This window comes from Podarcis muralis, chromosome 1 (assembly GCF_964188315.1).
Source record: "Podarcis muralis chromosome 1, rPodMur119.hap1.1, whole genome shotgun sequence".
Taxonomy (NCBI): Eukaryota; Metazoa; Chordata; class Lepidosauria; order Squamata; family Lacertidae; genus Podarcis; species Podarcis muralis.
Window position 1 is genome coordinate 110,060,902 of NC_135655.1, and position 15,354 is coordinate 110,076,255.

Here is a 15,354-nt window from a genome sequence, read left to right on the forward strand (position 1 = left end):
TAAGTAAGGTTTTGACCATCTTTCGGCTGGCTGTTGGGAGATAACCCTCCCTCCGAAAGGGGCGGCATCCCTAGTCCCAGCCAGGCAAATTTTCTGAGGAGGTTTTTAAATCTTGTTAGAAAACAACGCGCACAAATCCCACCGACTGGGCTCGATGGAACGTTTATTATTGATACCCCGCCTTTCCTCCAGGGAACTCCAGGCGGCATACCACTATTGCTCTCCCCACTTTTCTCCTTGCAAGAGCCCTGGGAGGTTGGCTCGGCCGCCTGGCATTCTTAGGGGCCCAGGAAACCAGTTTGCTATATGCACCCCGCAGGCGCGCCTTGGCATCCCTAATTTGATCCGCCAAGCGTCGTTAACGAGAGCGCCGATCGCCTGCAGCAGAAAAGCACGCACAGCCCTAGAAGTCCCGAGCATGCGCACAATAGGCTTCTTCGCGCGCCGCGCCGAGGAAGTTTGTCCCCAGCCGGCGCCCGTCGGGGAGTTGCCAAGGAACGGCGCACGGAAGCCGAGACGGGGCCCGGCGGTCACCATGGCGGCCACGGCGGACTCGCTGTGGGAGGACAGGGACGTCCGCTTCGACATCACCTCTCAGTGAGTGTTCTCGCGCGAACGGCGGCTCCCTTTCTCGCTGTGTCCCCCGCGCGGGCGGCTTCGTCGCGACAGGGAGTTCGCGACCCCGGCCTCGCTAAGTAGCCGTTGGCAAAGCGGCCGCTTCTTCCGGGCCTCGCGAGCCCGAGAGCGGAGAGCGCCGTTTCCTTCAAGCATGTCAGCGCCATCTTGCGGGCGCCGAGGGTTCCGCCCTCGCCGTTAAAAATAAAACTCGGGATTCGCACACGCGTCTTTGGTTCCCCACGTTCTTTAGGGCATGGCTCATCTCGGGGCTCTTTTATTTGTTAAGCGGGCTTCCTCAGGTCCCTGGACGCCAACGGCCTCTCCTCTCAACACAAAAAAGTCGCACTTGATATATTATTATGTCAATATCAATATTATTTATTGAATTTATATACTTTCCCTACACCTTTAAAGCCCGTCCGAAGCATATTTGTTGCTCCCTAAAAGAATTATGGGCGTCGTACTTTTAAGGAATTGCTGGGAATTGTAACTCTGTCAGTCTTAAAGTTTACAGCGCCCAGGATTCTTTTGAAGGGGGGGAGATGTGCTTTAAAATGCAGTTTGTATGCAGCCTCCGGATTAGATCTGCGGGTTAGCTCTTCTCCCGTTCACACAACCACTATCTCTCAGGCCCAGCCTACCTCACAGGGTTATTGTGAGGATGAGTGGGGGGGGGGGCCTCGTTGGAGGACGAAGGGGATAAAAGAAATGAAATCAAACTGGATAAATGGTCAAGGACAGTTATTAACTCTTTTATTTGTATAGCCGTAATTTTTCGGAACGTATTTTGTATAGCCAACCATCTAGCTATATCTGCATTTTATTTATTCCTTCGCTGTGGCTTGTGGCTGATGCAAATGATTTTTTTAAAAAACTGGATAAAGTGTAGCCTGTCGTTTTTTAAATTGGTAATTGGTCAAATTGACAATCTAAAATGCAGCAATATCTCTCTCCATGGCTGATACTTAAAGAGAAAAAGGTGTCTCTGGCCTGGACAGAACAGACAAGTACGTGATTTTAGACTTGTTTATACAGGTTATACTTTATATAAACTGTTTCACCAGGTCTGTAAATATGTACCATGTGCCTGTTGATGCAAGATAGCTTGAATTCGCTGCCATAAGATGTAGTGATGACTATAAGTGTTGGGACAAATTCATAGAGGATAAAAGAGTGGCTATGCTGGTCATGTTGGCTGGGAACTGACCATTGCTACTTGCCCCGGAGATGGGACCAATTGCAACTTTGTAAATAAGTCCAGGAAAAATTGCTAGCTTGCTGGGGACAAGGAGGTTGACTGAGAAAGGATAGAGAGTCCTACCTTCCTCCAGCAGCCCCTCTGTATATCTGTGATGGGCATGAAGGATGTTTTTCCATCCTCTGTCAGCTTGCTTGGTTTCTGGCCTGTGCCTAGGGAAGGGCCTGAGAACTTGGTCTGCTCATTCACCTGCATGGTATTCTGTGCACCCACCTGTGTGTGATTCCTTGACACTGGTGGCTTCCAATGGATTATTTAAATAACAAGATGGATTAATAGCACTTTAAAAAAACAACTTGTTTCTTTCAGAATGGAAACAAGCTTACCAAGATGTCATACATTCCTCCTTGCAGGGAACTACTTTGATTGGAACCTACAGTTAAAACATTTGATTAACATTTTCAGTACTCATGAGAAGTAATGCAAAATGCAGATAGGTGAATTTCATTGCACAACTCTGCCATTTCAATTAGTGTTTCATATGGAAACATGACTCTTTTTGGTTAGGGAGAGGACAAGTTTTTTTCAAAGTCATTATAGATCTTGGATTTGTGTGTGTGCATGGTGACCATTATTGCCCCGAAGTGTTTTATTGGGATATTACTGGTTTACCTAAAGAAAAGAAAACCAAGGGCTGAAGCAGCAACTTAACATGCAATATTGTTATAGGCAAATGAAAATGAGGCCAGGAGAAGTTCTCATTGACTGTTTGGATCCTATTGAAGATACCAAAGGAAACAATGGAGAGAAAGGTACAACTTCTGGTTTCTATTGACCCTTTCTCCCTCTTTCTCAAACGCTACCTGCACTCTGTTCCAAGCTAAAAGTTTGCAGGTTCTTGTCAGGCAGTTTTTGGAGGGTTATTTCCCACCTTCCGCCCAGCGTTATTTTATTGTTTCACAAATGTGTGTTCTTCTGCATGCCTGGGGGATTCCCCACATATGTAGAAGCCATGACCTTATTTTTGGATTGCAGCATTTTGCTTCCCAAGTGATTGGCACTGGGCCACCTGAGTTTGCTATTATTAGAGATTACGATAATGTGTCGGTTCAGATGTCCAAGATTGCCATGTGTATTTATTTATTTATTATAAATATTTATAACTTGCCTTTATATCCTTTCATTGTGATTTATGTAGTATTAGCTCCCTTTCTTCCCCTCCTGCAGATCTTAGATAGTATGTAGGTCCTGAAAGATTTTGACTTTGTTGCCCAATCTCTTTTTCGAATATAGTTGCAGTTCACTCATTTCTGCTTATTTTCTTGTACAGCAGATTTGAATGGGTTATTATTCTTGGAATTCTGCGTAGGAAAATAGGAAGCTGCCTTATACTGACTCAGACCATTGGCCTATCGAGTTCCCTATTGCTGTTTACAGTAACTGGCTCTCTAAGGTTTCAGTCAGGGTTCTCTCCCAGTGCTACCTGGAGTTGCTAGGAGTTGAACATGGGACCTTCCAGATGCAAAGGAGATGTTCTACCACTGAGCAATGACCCTATCCCAAATAGTAAACTCATTCTCTGAGTGGGAATCCTTATGTAGTCAAAATATCACCATCCATGCACAAGAGGGAGGTATCAGTAGGCTTGTGGAGATTGTTAGATTTTCAGTAGTACAAAAGCATCACAAACTGAGCAAGCCAAGTGACCACAGTATCAAAAGCTGGCTCTTTGGGAGAAAAAAAACCAAAGATGTGGTGGGGCTGGAATGGAATATATTAGAGAAGGTCATGGCTGGCTGAAACCCAGGACAGGAGTGCTCCACGTTTTGTTGCACATCCCACTTGTTTGTTTTTTTATATATATGACATTAATAAATGGATGGGGGATATTGGGTGTAGAAGATCCTGACTGAGTACACAGGATTGAATAGGGTAGCCTTTGTGTTTTCTGTCTGTCAAGTATTAGAATAATTTTGCTATAAATTATCTGGCGATCCCCCCTCCCTTTTTTTATTTCCAGGCAGACTTTTGGTAACAAACTTGAGAATTATTTGGCACTCCATTGTATTGCCTAGAGTCAACCTCTGTAAGTATCCCTTCCTTTGTTTTTATACCATTAAAAAAAATAACTGGTCAATCAAAAGCTTTTCTCCTTTACTTGGTACTGCTGCTGTTTCAGAGAGAGACATTTACATCCCAGTGTTAAGTGCATATGCTTGAAAGTAAGTCCCAATAGTTTCAGAGCTGTGAAACACCATTAGGATCAGAGTGGAAGGCTCTGGTTTTACTGTAACCTTCATCACTCTATTAACGTTATGTATACTATCTTTGTATTAGTAGTTAGAATTGACATAATTATTCCCGTGTAAACAATGCATTGGTAAATGTTCTCAAAACATTCTGGAAAATACTCCTTATATCTCCTTAGGTATATCTGGCATTCCTGAAAATAAGAAAGCCTTGCAGACTTTGCATTGTCCCTTACCAACTCACACTGCAATTGTCTATTTTCTTTGTGGGGAGCCCACAGTGTTTCATACTTCCTAAGGTCACTTCATATAAAAAGCGTTCTGATTCAGCATATGACTCATCACACTACTATAAATGTTGGACAACTTTCAGACTGATACAATATTAAAAAATTATAAATAAGGATGACGTACTGTGGCCAGCCTCCTTTCAGGTCCAGTGTGCTGGCAACCAGAAACTTGGTTTGCCCTTTACTGGGTTATAAAACTAGGTGGGCAGAAATTTTTCAGGCTGTTCTTATTTGCTCATGCTCTTTATCAAGGGCATGTCAGCTTAGCTCTTAAGCTGTTTTTCTACAGTATATCTAGTCTAGTAAGATACAGTTACCTGCTAACAAATAGTATTCTTCAAAGTGATGTTAATTCTGTTCATATAAATAGCATTTGTGGTAGCTTAGCTTTTTGTAAACATGTAGTTAATTGTGGACAAACGTGGGTTGGGACCTGAGACCATGGATAGACTTAGCTTGGGGGGCGGGTAGGTCTGCACCATACATCTCTTATATAAGAAAACTCTGATACCAGGATTAACTATCTATCCTCTGGCAGCAGCCACTACATCAAGCTTCAAGAAGGGCACTCTTAACAGTGTGCTCAGATACTTTGGCACTTCTTCTTCTTGAACTTTCCCACTGCCTACTGGTCATTGAAAGGACTTGAAACTAAGCTCCTGCACCTGAGATTGCTTATTTTTTCCTCCTTCCCGATCCATTTTCCTTTTGTGTCATGTCTTTTTGGATTGTTACCCTGAGGGAAGGAACTGTCTTTGTATGTGTGTTTGTGTGTGTGTGTTGTAAGGTTTCTCGATTGAAAAGTAAAATAAAAGTTTTGGAGATAAACAACTATGCACATGTCTTCTCAAAAGTAAGCAATGCTGTGGGGTTCCTGGAAAATTTCTCATGCCCTACAGCAGGGTGACCCAACTTTTCTTTCCAAGTGGGTCCCAAGAGTACTTTGACATAGAATCTGCAGGCTCCACACTCCCTTGTTGCACCCAGGGGAGTAGGAGCGAGGCCAAAATTTTATGTCCCTTGGCTTTGGGAAGGCAGCACAAGGACTGGGGGGGGGGCCCATCAAATGTTGCTGAGGGCCACCAAAAAGGCATTGAGGGCCACATGTGCTCCTTGGGCCACGTGTTGGACCACCCTGCCCTAGACAGTGATTAGCCTGCTTTTTTTTACTTGTATTTAGTAAACAAAAACAAAAAATACTGAAGGTGCCAAACTTGGCTAAAACTGTTTTGGCATCTGTTCATTGTTACTATGAAACAGAAAATGTTCCATGGAAAAATAAGCACTGGAAAAATTGCAGCCTCTGGTTATTGGAAGCAAGTCTCATTAGACTGCAGTGGTATAAACAATTACCTGGGAGTAGGTTTAGTTTAATTTAGTTGGGTTTACCTGTGAATCGATTTACTATTATAGTAGCAGCATGTGTTCCTGAAACTACAGTTAGTACATAGCTGTCACACAGTGATTTCATTGGGAGGAATTCAATTTAGTGGTGGGCTCTTCTGACCATTCGTTCAGAGCAAGCATTTCTGCTTGCCAGATGGAAATACCCCCCTCTCCTTCCCCTTTGTGCTGTTCTGGGATTTCTCCTGATCCTCCAGAGCAGATTTGGGGGAGGTGGGGTGGAGAGGGAGGAAGACCTGTTGTGATAGCGGGAACCCTTGTGTTGGAATCAACTAGCACACTGGGTTAAATTTAATTTGGGCAATTTTCTATTCCAGACAACAATATATACCAGACAGATATCTGGAGATATTCAAAGACATCTTTAACAATACTGTTTTTGTTTTCCCTGATTCCTTAGCTGTTGGCTACAATTGTTTTGTAAGCACAACAACAAGAACTGCTAACTCGGTGAGTTTACGAAACAAATTTTGAATTAGAGTGTATTTTGAAATATATAACGTGCTCTCGTCAAATGACATGATTTTCCAGTTCTTCTAAAAAACATTTAATTGTCAGCAAGTCTTATGAATTTCAAAAGCAACAAAAAGCCTTGTGACACCTTAAGGGCTAATGTCTTTATTATGGTATAAACTTTTGGAGAAAAGTCCACTTCATTAGCTCCATCAGTGCTACCTAAGTTGGCAAAATGTGTATAGAGAGAAAAAAACGTGTAAGCAGTAAAGTCAAAGAGAAATGAAATGCAGAAAAATACAGACTACAACATTTAAAGCTTAGGGGTTGTATTCAGCTAAGTCATATTCAGAGTGACCAGTTGATTTCAGTGGGTGTCCTCTGAATTGGACTTAGATGGATACACCTATGTCTACAAAATAAGTATATGCAGAATAAGTAAAGTGAACATTCACAAAGTAGTGTTGAGTGTAACACAGATATCCTGGCACTGGTAAGTTAATTAATACTTGTAGTGGTAAAAGACAAGCAGTTCCAATTAATTACTTAATTAATACTAGTGGTGGTATAAAAACCCTTTTATCTTGATTAGGGTAATAAATTCCTGAATCTAATAAAGTGGACTCTACTATGCAAAAGCTTGTAGCAATTGATTAGTTTTTAAAGTGTGAGAAGACACTTTTGCTGCAACAGACTAACATGGCTACCACCCTGGAAATTGTTACTGGTTTCCGATTATACTGAGAATACATAAATATTAAGATTGTTAATTTCTTTTGGAAACTGCAGTACTAATATACTAAATCTTATAAATCTTTTCTCTTACAGAAATTAAGAGGCCAGACAGAAGCACTTTATATATTAACCAAATGTAACAATACACGTTTTGAATTCATATTTACAAATGTGGTTCCTGGAAGCCCCAGACTTTTTGCCTCTGTTATTGCTGTACACAGGTACTTGAGCTTTTTTTATTTTAAAAAGTGTTAGTCTTGCACAGAAGCAGGAAATGCTTGCTGAAGCACAATCCTAATGAAGTTAGTTGGTTTAGTTGCATATGCCATATAATCAATAAATTTTAGAATGAAAGTTTTGCATATATTTTGTTCAGTGAGGAAATGGTAATAATTTGGGATTGGAATGCATATGTATGCAAATACACAAAGGAACCCTTATATTTCAAGATAAGAATATTCTCAGGATGGGCAGATAAATGGCTTTTTAGGATAAATGATCTTAATGAGGAAGGGCATCCCTTGTGGAGGTTTCCCTTCAAGCTAAACTCAAGAATCTCTGGCATAATTACTTCCATTTTGCTCAAGTTAGAGGAGGCAAATTGGTTAGGTGAGGAGTATAAATATTTCCCCCCCATTTTTATCATTGTTTGAAACCGTGTTTTATTATTCCTAGAGCTTATGAAACTTCAAAAATGTACCGTGAGCTTAAGCTGAGATGTGCATTAATTCAAAACAAGCAGCTGAGATTGTTACCCAAAGAACAAGTATATGACAAAATAAATGGTGTCTGGAATTTATCTAGTGATCAGGTACAGTGTGATATATTCATAAAATGAAATTAAGAATGTGATTTTTTTAAAACCTTTCCTGCAAAATCTGACAAAGAAGTTCTGTAACCACCTTGTGAAACTGACTACTTGAAAAATACATGGCACTGAGGTTCAGCGGAATATTCTTAGCTCTTTAATATTTATGTGCAAGTTCTGTCATATTACTTGAATTTCATAAGGCTGTTTCCCGAGAACCGTGAGTGGAAGGAAGCTCACAGTAGGGGACTTCCCTGCCCACTCTACTGTCCTGTCCTCCAATCCCCAAAAGACATTCCTGAGGTTCAGGGGACCCTCCATTGTGGTGTTGACTGGGTCACAAGGAGCTGCTGGAGGAGAGGGAAATTAACCAAAATTGGTCAGAACCATCTTAGGAAAGAACAGCTATCCTGGTACAAGTTGGTTCTGCACAATCAGTCCATCCATCTTCCAGAGTTCTCTGTATCCCACCCCACCCCATTTCAGAGGGTCCCTGTTCCTGAGGAGAAAGATTTAGAAGGCCACTGCAGAAGGTTGGAAGATCACTTCCACAAGTTTCCTTCATCTTGCATTTCTCAAGATGCAACCCATATTCATTTGGCATGTGAAACAGAGTGTGGTGACTATTTTAGTGTGTGAAAATAGACACAAAAGCAATATTGCAGAGCAAAAAGTTATTTTTGTATACTGCTATTTTAACTTTGGCATATGTGTCTTGCATACCATTGAACTTAAATGGTATATTATTTTGAGTCCTGTAGATGCAATGGAAAGCTTCTTATACTGTACTATGGTTCAACCCTGGTTTGCTGCAGTAAGGGTTTCACCAATGGATTTTGTATTTAAATGTGAGTTTTAGTAAATAAAAAATGCTATTCTCTTTACATTTTAAATGCAGAGGGACCTAATATAGTGTTATAGAAGGCTAGTACCAACTAATTATAATTTCTCTCTTTCCTAGGGAAATCTGGGTACCTTTTTTGTTACAAATGTAAGAGTAGTTTGGCATGCTAATATGAATGACAGCTTTAATGTCAGTATCCCATATCTACAAATTGTAAGTACTGTACAATAACAGCACAATATTTTTGCCTAAATATTAATATGGGTTACCTTATTTTAATTGTTGTATATATAATTTCCAAAGAAATACTATGGAAGTTTTGGCAAGTGCCAATGGATATTAATATATACTTGACAAAGCTGATAAATCTTAGAAGTACATAGAGTCAGCCTGCAACTTGCATGGGGGGTTACATTTCAGGGATTGTGCCTAAAGCCAAAATTGTGTATGGTCAAAACACATAGGGTTCAGTGGCGGGTGGGATTGCCAAAGTCTCTTTTTCCCAGATGCCCACCCCCTTTTTAGTTTTAATTTTTAAATTTGCAAAGCACATAGAGCTGAATGTGCACAAGTTAAATGTGCATAAGTTGTGGGTTTACAGTATGTATTTCCTCTGGTGGTAGAAATGAATAGTCTTTTAGCTGGATGATGGTGGAAGGGGTACAGTGTCTTTGGTGTTAGAAACTTGTCCTGGATAAGTTTGCTGTGACGTGCATTATCTAATATTTCCTTATCAGGCAGTCCTTATGCAGAAATACACTGATGGACAAAACTTTGTGTTTGGTCAGCTTTTAGGCTCATAGAGAGAACATGGAGGATATTCCACATCCAAAATCTGCAGTCAGATTCACATACAGTGGTACCTCGCAAGACGAATGCCTCACAAGACAAAAAACTCGCTAGACGAAAGGGTTTTCTGTTTTTTGAGCTGCTTCGCAAGACAATTTTCCCTATGGGCTTGCTTCGCAAGACAGAAACGTCTTGCAAGTTTGTTTCCTTTTTCTTAACACCGTTAATACAGTTGCGACTTGACTTCGAGGAGCAACTCATAGAACGCGGTGTGGTAGCCTTTTTTGAGGTTTTTGAGGATTTCAGCTCATAGCTCACACTCTTTACCACTATGGTACACTAGTTTTTTTAAAACATTGGTCAGTTTATATGGTTTCCATGGTATTTCGCCAGTGCTGCTAGCTGAGCATTATAGTTGTTTTTTGTCAGAGGCATATGAACAGAATTCTTATCAAAGTTTCCAGATAAGATATTTTCCAACTTTTCAATGTTCTCAGTGTTCTTCTCCACTAAAAATTCATGAGCGTTTATAATTACAAGTGACTGGAAAGAGAGTAATTCATGGAGTCAGTGTCAGTAATTTCAGTTAATTCTATTAAGGAGTCATATTTCAGTCATTCTTTTTAACAGACACTTTTTTTGTTTGTTTTTTCTTTTCAACCAGCGTTCAGTAAAGATCAGAGACTCAAAATTTGGCTTGGCACTTGTCATTGAGAGTTCTCAGGCGGTAAGAACTCAGTGTATTGTACTTCCTTCAGTTTTTTAATCATTCCATTCAAAACTCCATTAAGACATTTCTAAAACATCTTCAATCAAGCACCTATACTTGGTGGTATTTATTCCTGAGGAAGTTGCTGCTTTGATTAGGATGTCATGGTAGTATGATCTTTTCAATCTGAAGAGCTTAGTTATGAGTTCACAGAATAATGACTATGATAAATGAGCACCAGGTGACTAATCAAATCTCTGTATGAGACACCAGCATATCAGCTTGGTCACTTGCTATTTTTGAGTTCTGTGCCCCTGTAAAAGTTTAGAGTCTTGAAATGATTTGCTCCTTAGTAGTTCTTGGGAGTAGAACTGTTTGTGAATAAATAGCTTCAGAAACGCAATTTTGAATGTGTCATTGCTGATTACTTTCCACATGGCACAGTTGAGATTAGTACTTAAAAATAGCTGTCAACCTAGAATTGTTCCGTTGTTTTTGTAACACTATATTTACAATTATAGCCATTCATAAAAATATGATGACTAATAATGAACATGTAACACACTGCAAAGCCCCGCTAATTGCCATATTTATTTAATATACATGTTGTATTGCTTCAATATATCTGAATGGTTTAAATAATTGAGCATGATTTACATTGATAATGCTTTGCCTCATCTTCCTAATAAAACTGTGGCTTATCGTTGATACAGTGTAACATTTTGTGGCACAATTTCAGCCAAAATGGTTTTACTGAATTTGGGTCATCATACTGTGGGATAACAATCGGATATGTTTTCTTTCAACATAAACTCTCTTATAGACTGGTGGTTATGTGCTTGGATTTAAGATTGACCCAGTGGAAAAACTAGAGGGAACAGCAAAAGAAATAAAATCATTGCATCAAGTCTTTTCAGTTAATCCTATATTTGGCGTAGATTATGAAATGGAAGAAAAGGTATTCCTATTTTAAAAATACGATTTATAGAAATTAAACTAGCTACTATTTACTTAACAAGATTTAAAGATTAGATTTTAAAGTGTTTTCTTTCATTTATTAATTTTCAGCCTCAGCAGCTAGAAGATCTGACTGTGGAACAAATACAGGATGATGTAGAGATTGAGGCAGATGAGCAGACAGATGCTTTTGTGGTAAGGTTCTACAGAAAAATAATAATCCTCTGTTGATTTACCTCAAATTATCTAGTCCTATGCATACTTTGACCCCCCCTGAACTCTGTGACGCAATTCACACGTCACCGTAAATCACAGTTAATGGCTTACTGTAAATAATGCCTGATCACTTCCACGTCACTCCTGCTCTAGTGTGTGTGGGATGATCAAGCGGCAAAGCTTGGCTTCTCTCCCTGACAAGCCATAATTGACAAGCCAAGAAAAAACCATGATCCCCATTTCAGATATCACGGTAAACCTTGTGGCTTGATCCTCCCATTTGCATTATGGGAGAGAGAAGTGGAAGTGATTGGACAGCATTTATGATAAGCCGTGAATTATTGCTTACTGTGACTGGCCCAGCATTAGCCACTTTGAGACTCCTTCGGGTAGTGATAAAGCGGGATATAAAATCCAAACTCCTCCTCTTCTTCTTTCAGGGGGTCCCTTGACACTTGGGAGCAGGTGGTCTTTTGGTAATGGAGGACTAGAGCGGGGGGGGGGGGGATGGCCAGGAAAGCCCCGCTGCATGGAGTTCCATTCATCTCTGCGTCCAACCCTGTATTTCACAAAAAAATTCTTGGTTGTGAAGAATGGGAGCCTACTTGCAGTAGTTTATATCTTGCTCACCTGCATGTTTCATCCTCATTTGAGTTTGTGATTAAACAGAGTGGCTCCATTTCAGCTGGCAATCACTTTGAAGCTATGCTGTTCTTGTGGTCCATCTGCATGAAGTGATAAGAATACACATGGTTATTTTTTGCCCTGTAAAAAACAAACAAAATAAAACTTCTGAGGTCCTTTAAAAGTCACCTTAATTCCAGAGACTCTTGGGAGCAGGAAGGGGAAATCCTGTAGCACAGGCAGAAGTCCCTTGCACAGTATAGTGAGCACCTGTGACAATACATCTATTACAATCACACTGGATTTTTCAAAGATCAAAATGCTATCACATATCTTCTACCTCTTCAGTATGCCTTCAAATATCTGGTGAGTTGCTAAGCACCTTTGGGTTCCTTACTTCATTAAGGAAAGAAATGTGAATAACTTTCTCATATGAATATTTCACTCTTTGTTTGACAGTCACCAAAGATGACACTAGAACACATTTCTTAAGTGTTAATGCTGTTGAAATAATCAACAGTCCTGACTTCTGTTTCAGTGTGGTGTATCAAAATGAAAAAGCTGTTTTAATTACTACTCACAATTGCTGTAGGTTATGTATGATCAAAGCATTTCCTTTGTGTTTAAACAAACTGGCAGTTGAAAACTGGCAGAAAAAAAATACTTTGTTTAATACTATATTTTATAAATCTGTCAAGTCGAAGAGTTTTTTCTTTTATTTGATAGAGTGTAAAATGTAGTTACTCATACTGAATAAGGGGGAAATGAAACAAAATAGCAGTGCATGGTTTTAATAACCACTTCAGATATAACAGATAATTAGATAATTAGATCCAAAAGTATTTAATTGAACTGAGTTACTTGGTGTCTGTGTTTGAGTTAACAAATGTTCAATTCTTAGGCTGCAATACTATCCAGTTACCTGGGACTAAGCCCCATAGAACTCAGTGGGGCTTCTCAGTAGGCATACACAAGGTTGTGCTGTTTATAATTAAAATATTTAAGATGATATATAATGTTAATTGTAGGCCCACTGATTTCAGTGGGTCTGCTTTGAGTATGACTAACATTACATAGCACCCTTAGACAACTACTTTTTAAGGTTTTGAATTTTTTTTTTTTACTTTTCTGTTGTAGGCGTATTTTGCTGATGGAAATAAGGTAAGGTTTCATATATTTTTTTTTGTGAAAACTTAATAGTGTGTTAGTTCCTAATGGCCTAATTGGTTATACAGTATTAACCTTTGTTTTCTTGCGTTTCCTCTCTTCCTCATTTCCTGAAAAAAAGCAACAGGACCGTGAGCCTGTTTTTTCTGAAGAGTTGGGGCTCGCCATAGAAAAACTAAAAGATGGCTTCACACTGCAAGGACTCTGGGAAGTAATGGGTTGACATTATTTTAAAGCAACATTTAATTAATCTGTTTAGTCTCTAAAAGTCATGTATTGAAAAAGCTACAGCTCCCTGTTTTATAGAGATGATTATATTTACAAGAAAACTATTACAAGAAGGAAGAGCTAATGATGTACAGTATAGTTGTCATGTTATAATAAAATATATTTGATTATATATTCATGGAATGTACAGTTTTGTAAAAGTATACAGTGCTTTCAGTGGTTACATTTAAAATTATTTAAAAATATTTGATTATTTAGAATATGTGTTGGTCTCATATGAGTGTAAATAAAAATATTTTTAAGGAAATAACATGAGATAATACGTGGTATTTCTGAATTTCCAACTATGACCCAGTCATTAAATCTTACTCTTACTTCATTCCACCAATATACTGCACATTCCATTACCCTGGATATATGCTAAGAAATGAAGTTTACTTTCATGAATTCTGCTGGTTGCTGTGACAAATGTTGAATTTGTCTTGTCATTGTACCTTTTTATCTGTTCAATATTTATTTCCATTTTACATACTAGCTATTACCGACTACTGATTTGGTGCAGACTGACCACACCATTTGTGATTCTGCCTTGCCAGTAACATCACACCTGGGGATTCCACTGAATTCCACCTGGGAATTCCACTAAATAAAGCTTCACAGTGATAAATTCCACCCATTGTCTTCAAGCGAGTCCCAAACAGAATGACGTGTGTGTGTGTGTGTGTGTGCGCACACATGTAAAATTGCATAATACTATAATTCATCAAAAATTTCATTCCAGCTTTGTTTTTGTCAAATTTGTTTACCTGTAGGAGTATCACAACATAATTTTTCCATGCAGTGAACTAACAGTATGCTGCATGGAAAAATAAATGTCAGTTATTGTTTGAGAGAGGCAGCTGCTAAGTTTTCACGAGACCATACCATGCACACAATTTCTGTAAATGGAAAAATGTCAAATGACTTGTTCATCCAGCTGTTATTTTAGCAGCTGATCTGTTGAGGATACATTGAGAAAAAACCCAGTTAATCTTTCCTAAATAAGTATGTAGGGCTAGCTCCAGATTTAAAAGTGTAATCCTATGTCTACTCAGAAGTTCTGTTGAATTCTGAGGTTTACTGTCAGGTAGGTGGAGTCAGGAATGCAGCCTAAGTTACACTTTAGGTCCCATTGGAATCACTGAAATTTCAGTTACTCATGACTAAATTTTTCACTTCCTTTTCAATGGATCATAAGTGTGACTAACTTAGTCCTACATCCAACCCATTTCTTCTGATGAAAGTTATTATGAAAGTATAAAGGTGAATTTCAGTAAATTGTATAAAATTGCAGGGGTGGTACATTTAAAATTAGAATTTATATGTCAGTAGTAGAAGAATTGTACCTGTTGATTCATTTAATAAGTAGCCACTGCGTTCCCAGAAATCTTACGTTCTTGCTTTGACTCCAGCAGCAGCTCCATTATCATTCTTGAATGATATGAAAAGTACACCCAGTCTGGCTAAGCACACATACTAGATCACTAACATTTTGGGACGCAATCCTGCTTTTATTTTAAATCAGTGGACATTGTCCCATTGCTTAAAGGGTGAATATGTTATTAAATGAAAGTAACTTTATATTTGTATCTAGCAGATATTTCATAGGAATTTGTTTTAATAGGCATAGGCACTGGCCTGATTTTTCTGAAACAATCTTTTAAATGAATGCAATGACTCAGTTATGAATGGCTATCATAGTTCCACCTGCTGGCTTCCACTTTTCCCCATCTTGCTTGAGTAATATTAGCATTTTAAAGACCTACTTCATAGTAACTGCCTTGGTTCTAATTCTGCACCTTGGCTGACTGCAGGTGCTAAGTATATTCTAAGTATATTCTGCAAGTAATCTTGGTGATTCAGTGTGTGTAACCAAGTAAAAGTGGTTCCCTAGTGACTAAAAGCAACAGTTGCTTCTTTCAACCCATGACAGCTGCAAGCTCCACTCTTCTTTCCACACCATCCACCCTAAATTCCAGCTTGTGAAAGTCTGTACCTATATTTAGCTGGCAAGATTAAATTACAG

General features: G+C 39.1%; 1 protein-coding gene across 2 annotated transcripts; it reads left to right on the plus strand.

Annotated features, from left to right (window-relative positions):
• The first annotated feature begins 403 nt into the window (after positions 1–403).
• On the plus strand, positions 404–13,599 carry BBS5 (Bardet-Biedl syndrome 5). Of its 2 annotated transcripts, XM_028747860.2 has the most exons (12): positions 404–597; positions 2,546–2,628; positions 3,837–3,902; positions 6,160–6,209; positions 7,041–7,168; positions 7,623–7,758; positions 8,717–8,812; positions 10,053–10,115; positions 10,921–11,055; positions 11,166–11,249; positions 13,032–13,055; positions 13,183–13,599. In XM_028747860.2, the coding sequence occupies exons 1-12, from the start codon at positions 419–421 to the stop codon at positions 13,282–13,284; spliced, it is 1,146 nt and encodes a 381-aa protein (XP_028603693.2). In that variant the 5' UTR covers positions 404–418; the 3' UTR covers positions 13,285–13,599. The 2 variants fall into 2 exon arrangements, with proteins under 2 accessions (XP_028603693.2, XP_028603698.2); XM_028747865.2 differs by lacking the exon at positions 10,053–10,115.
• The last annotated feature ends 1,755 nt before the right edge of the window (positions 13,600–15,354 follow it).

Coding starts and splice junctions, on each gene's coding strand:
- BBS5 (XM_028747860.2), top strand. CDS start 419: ATGCGCACAATAGGCTTCTTCGCGCGCCGCGCCGAGGAAGTTTGTCCC. Junction 2,629..3,836: donor AGGAAACAATGGAGAGAAAG/GTACAACTTCTG, acceptor TTTTATTTCCAG/GCAGACTTTTGGTAACAAAC. Junction 11,250..13,031: donor AGCAGACAGATGCTTTTGTG/GTAAGGTTCTAC, acceptor TTTCTGTTGTAG/GCGTATTTTGCTGATGGAAA.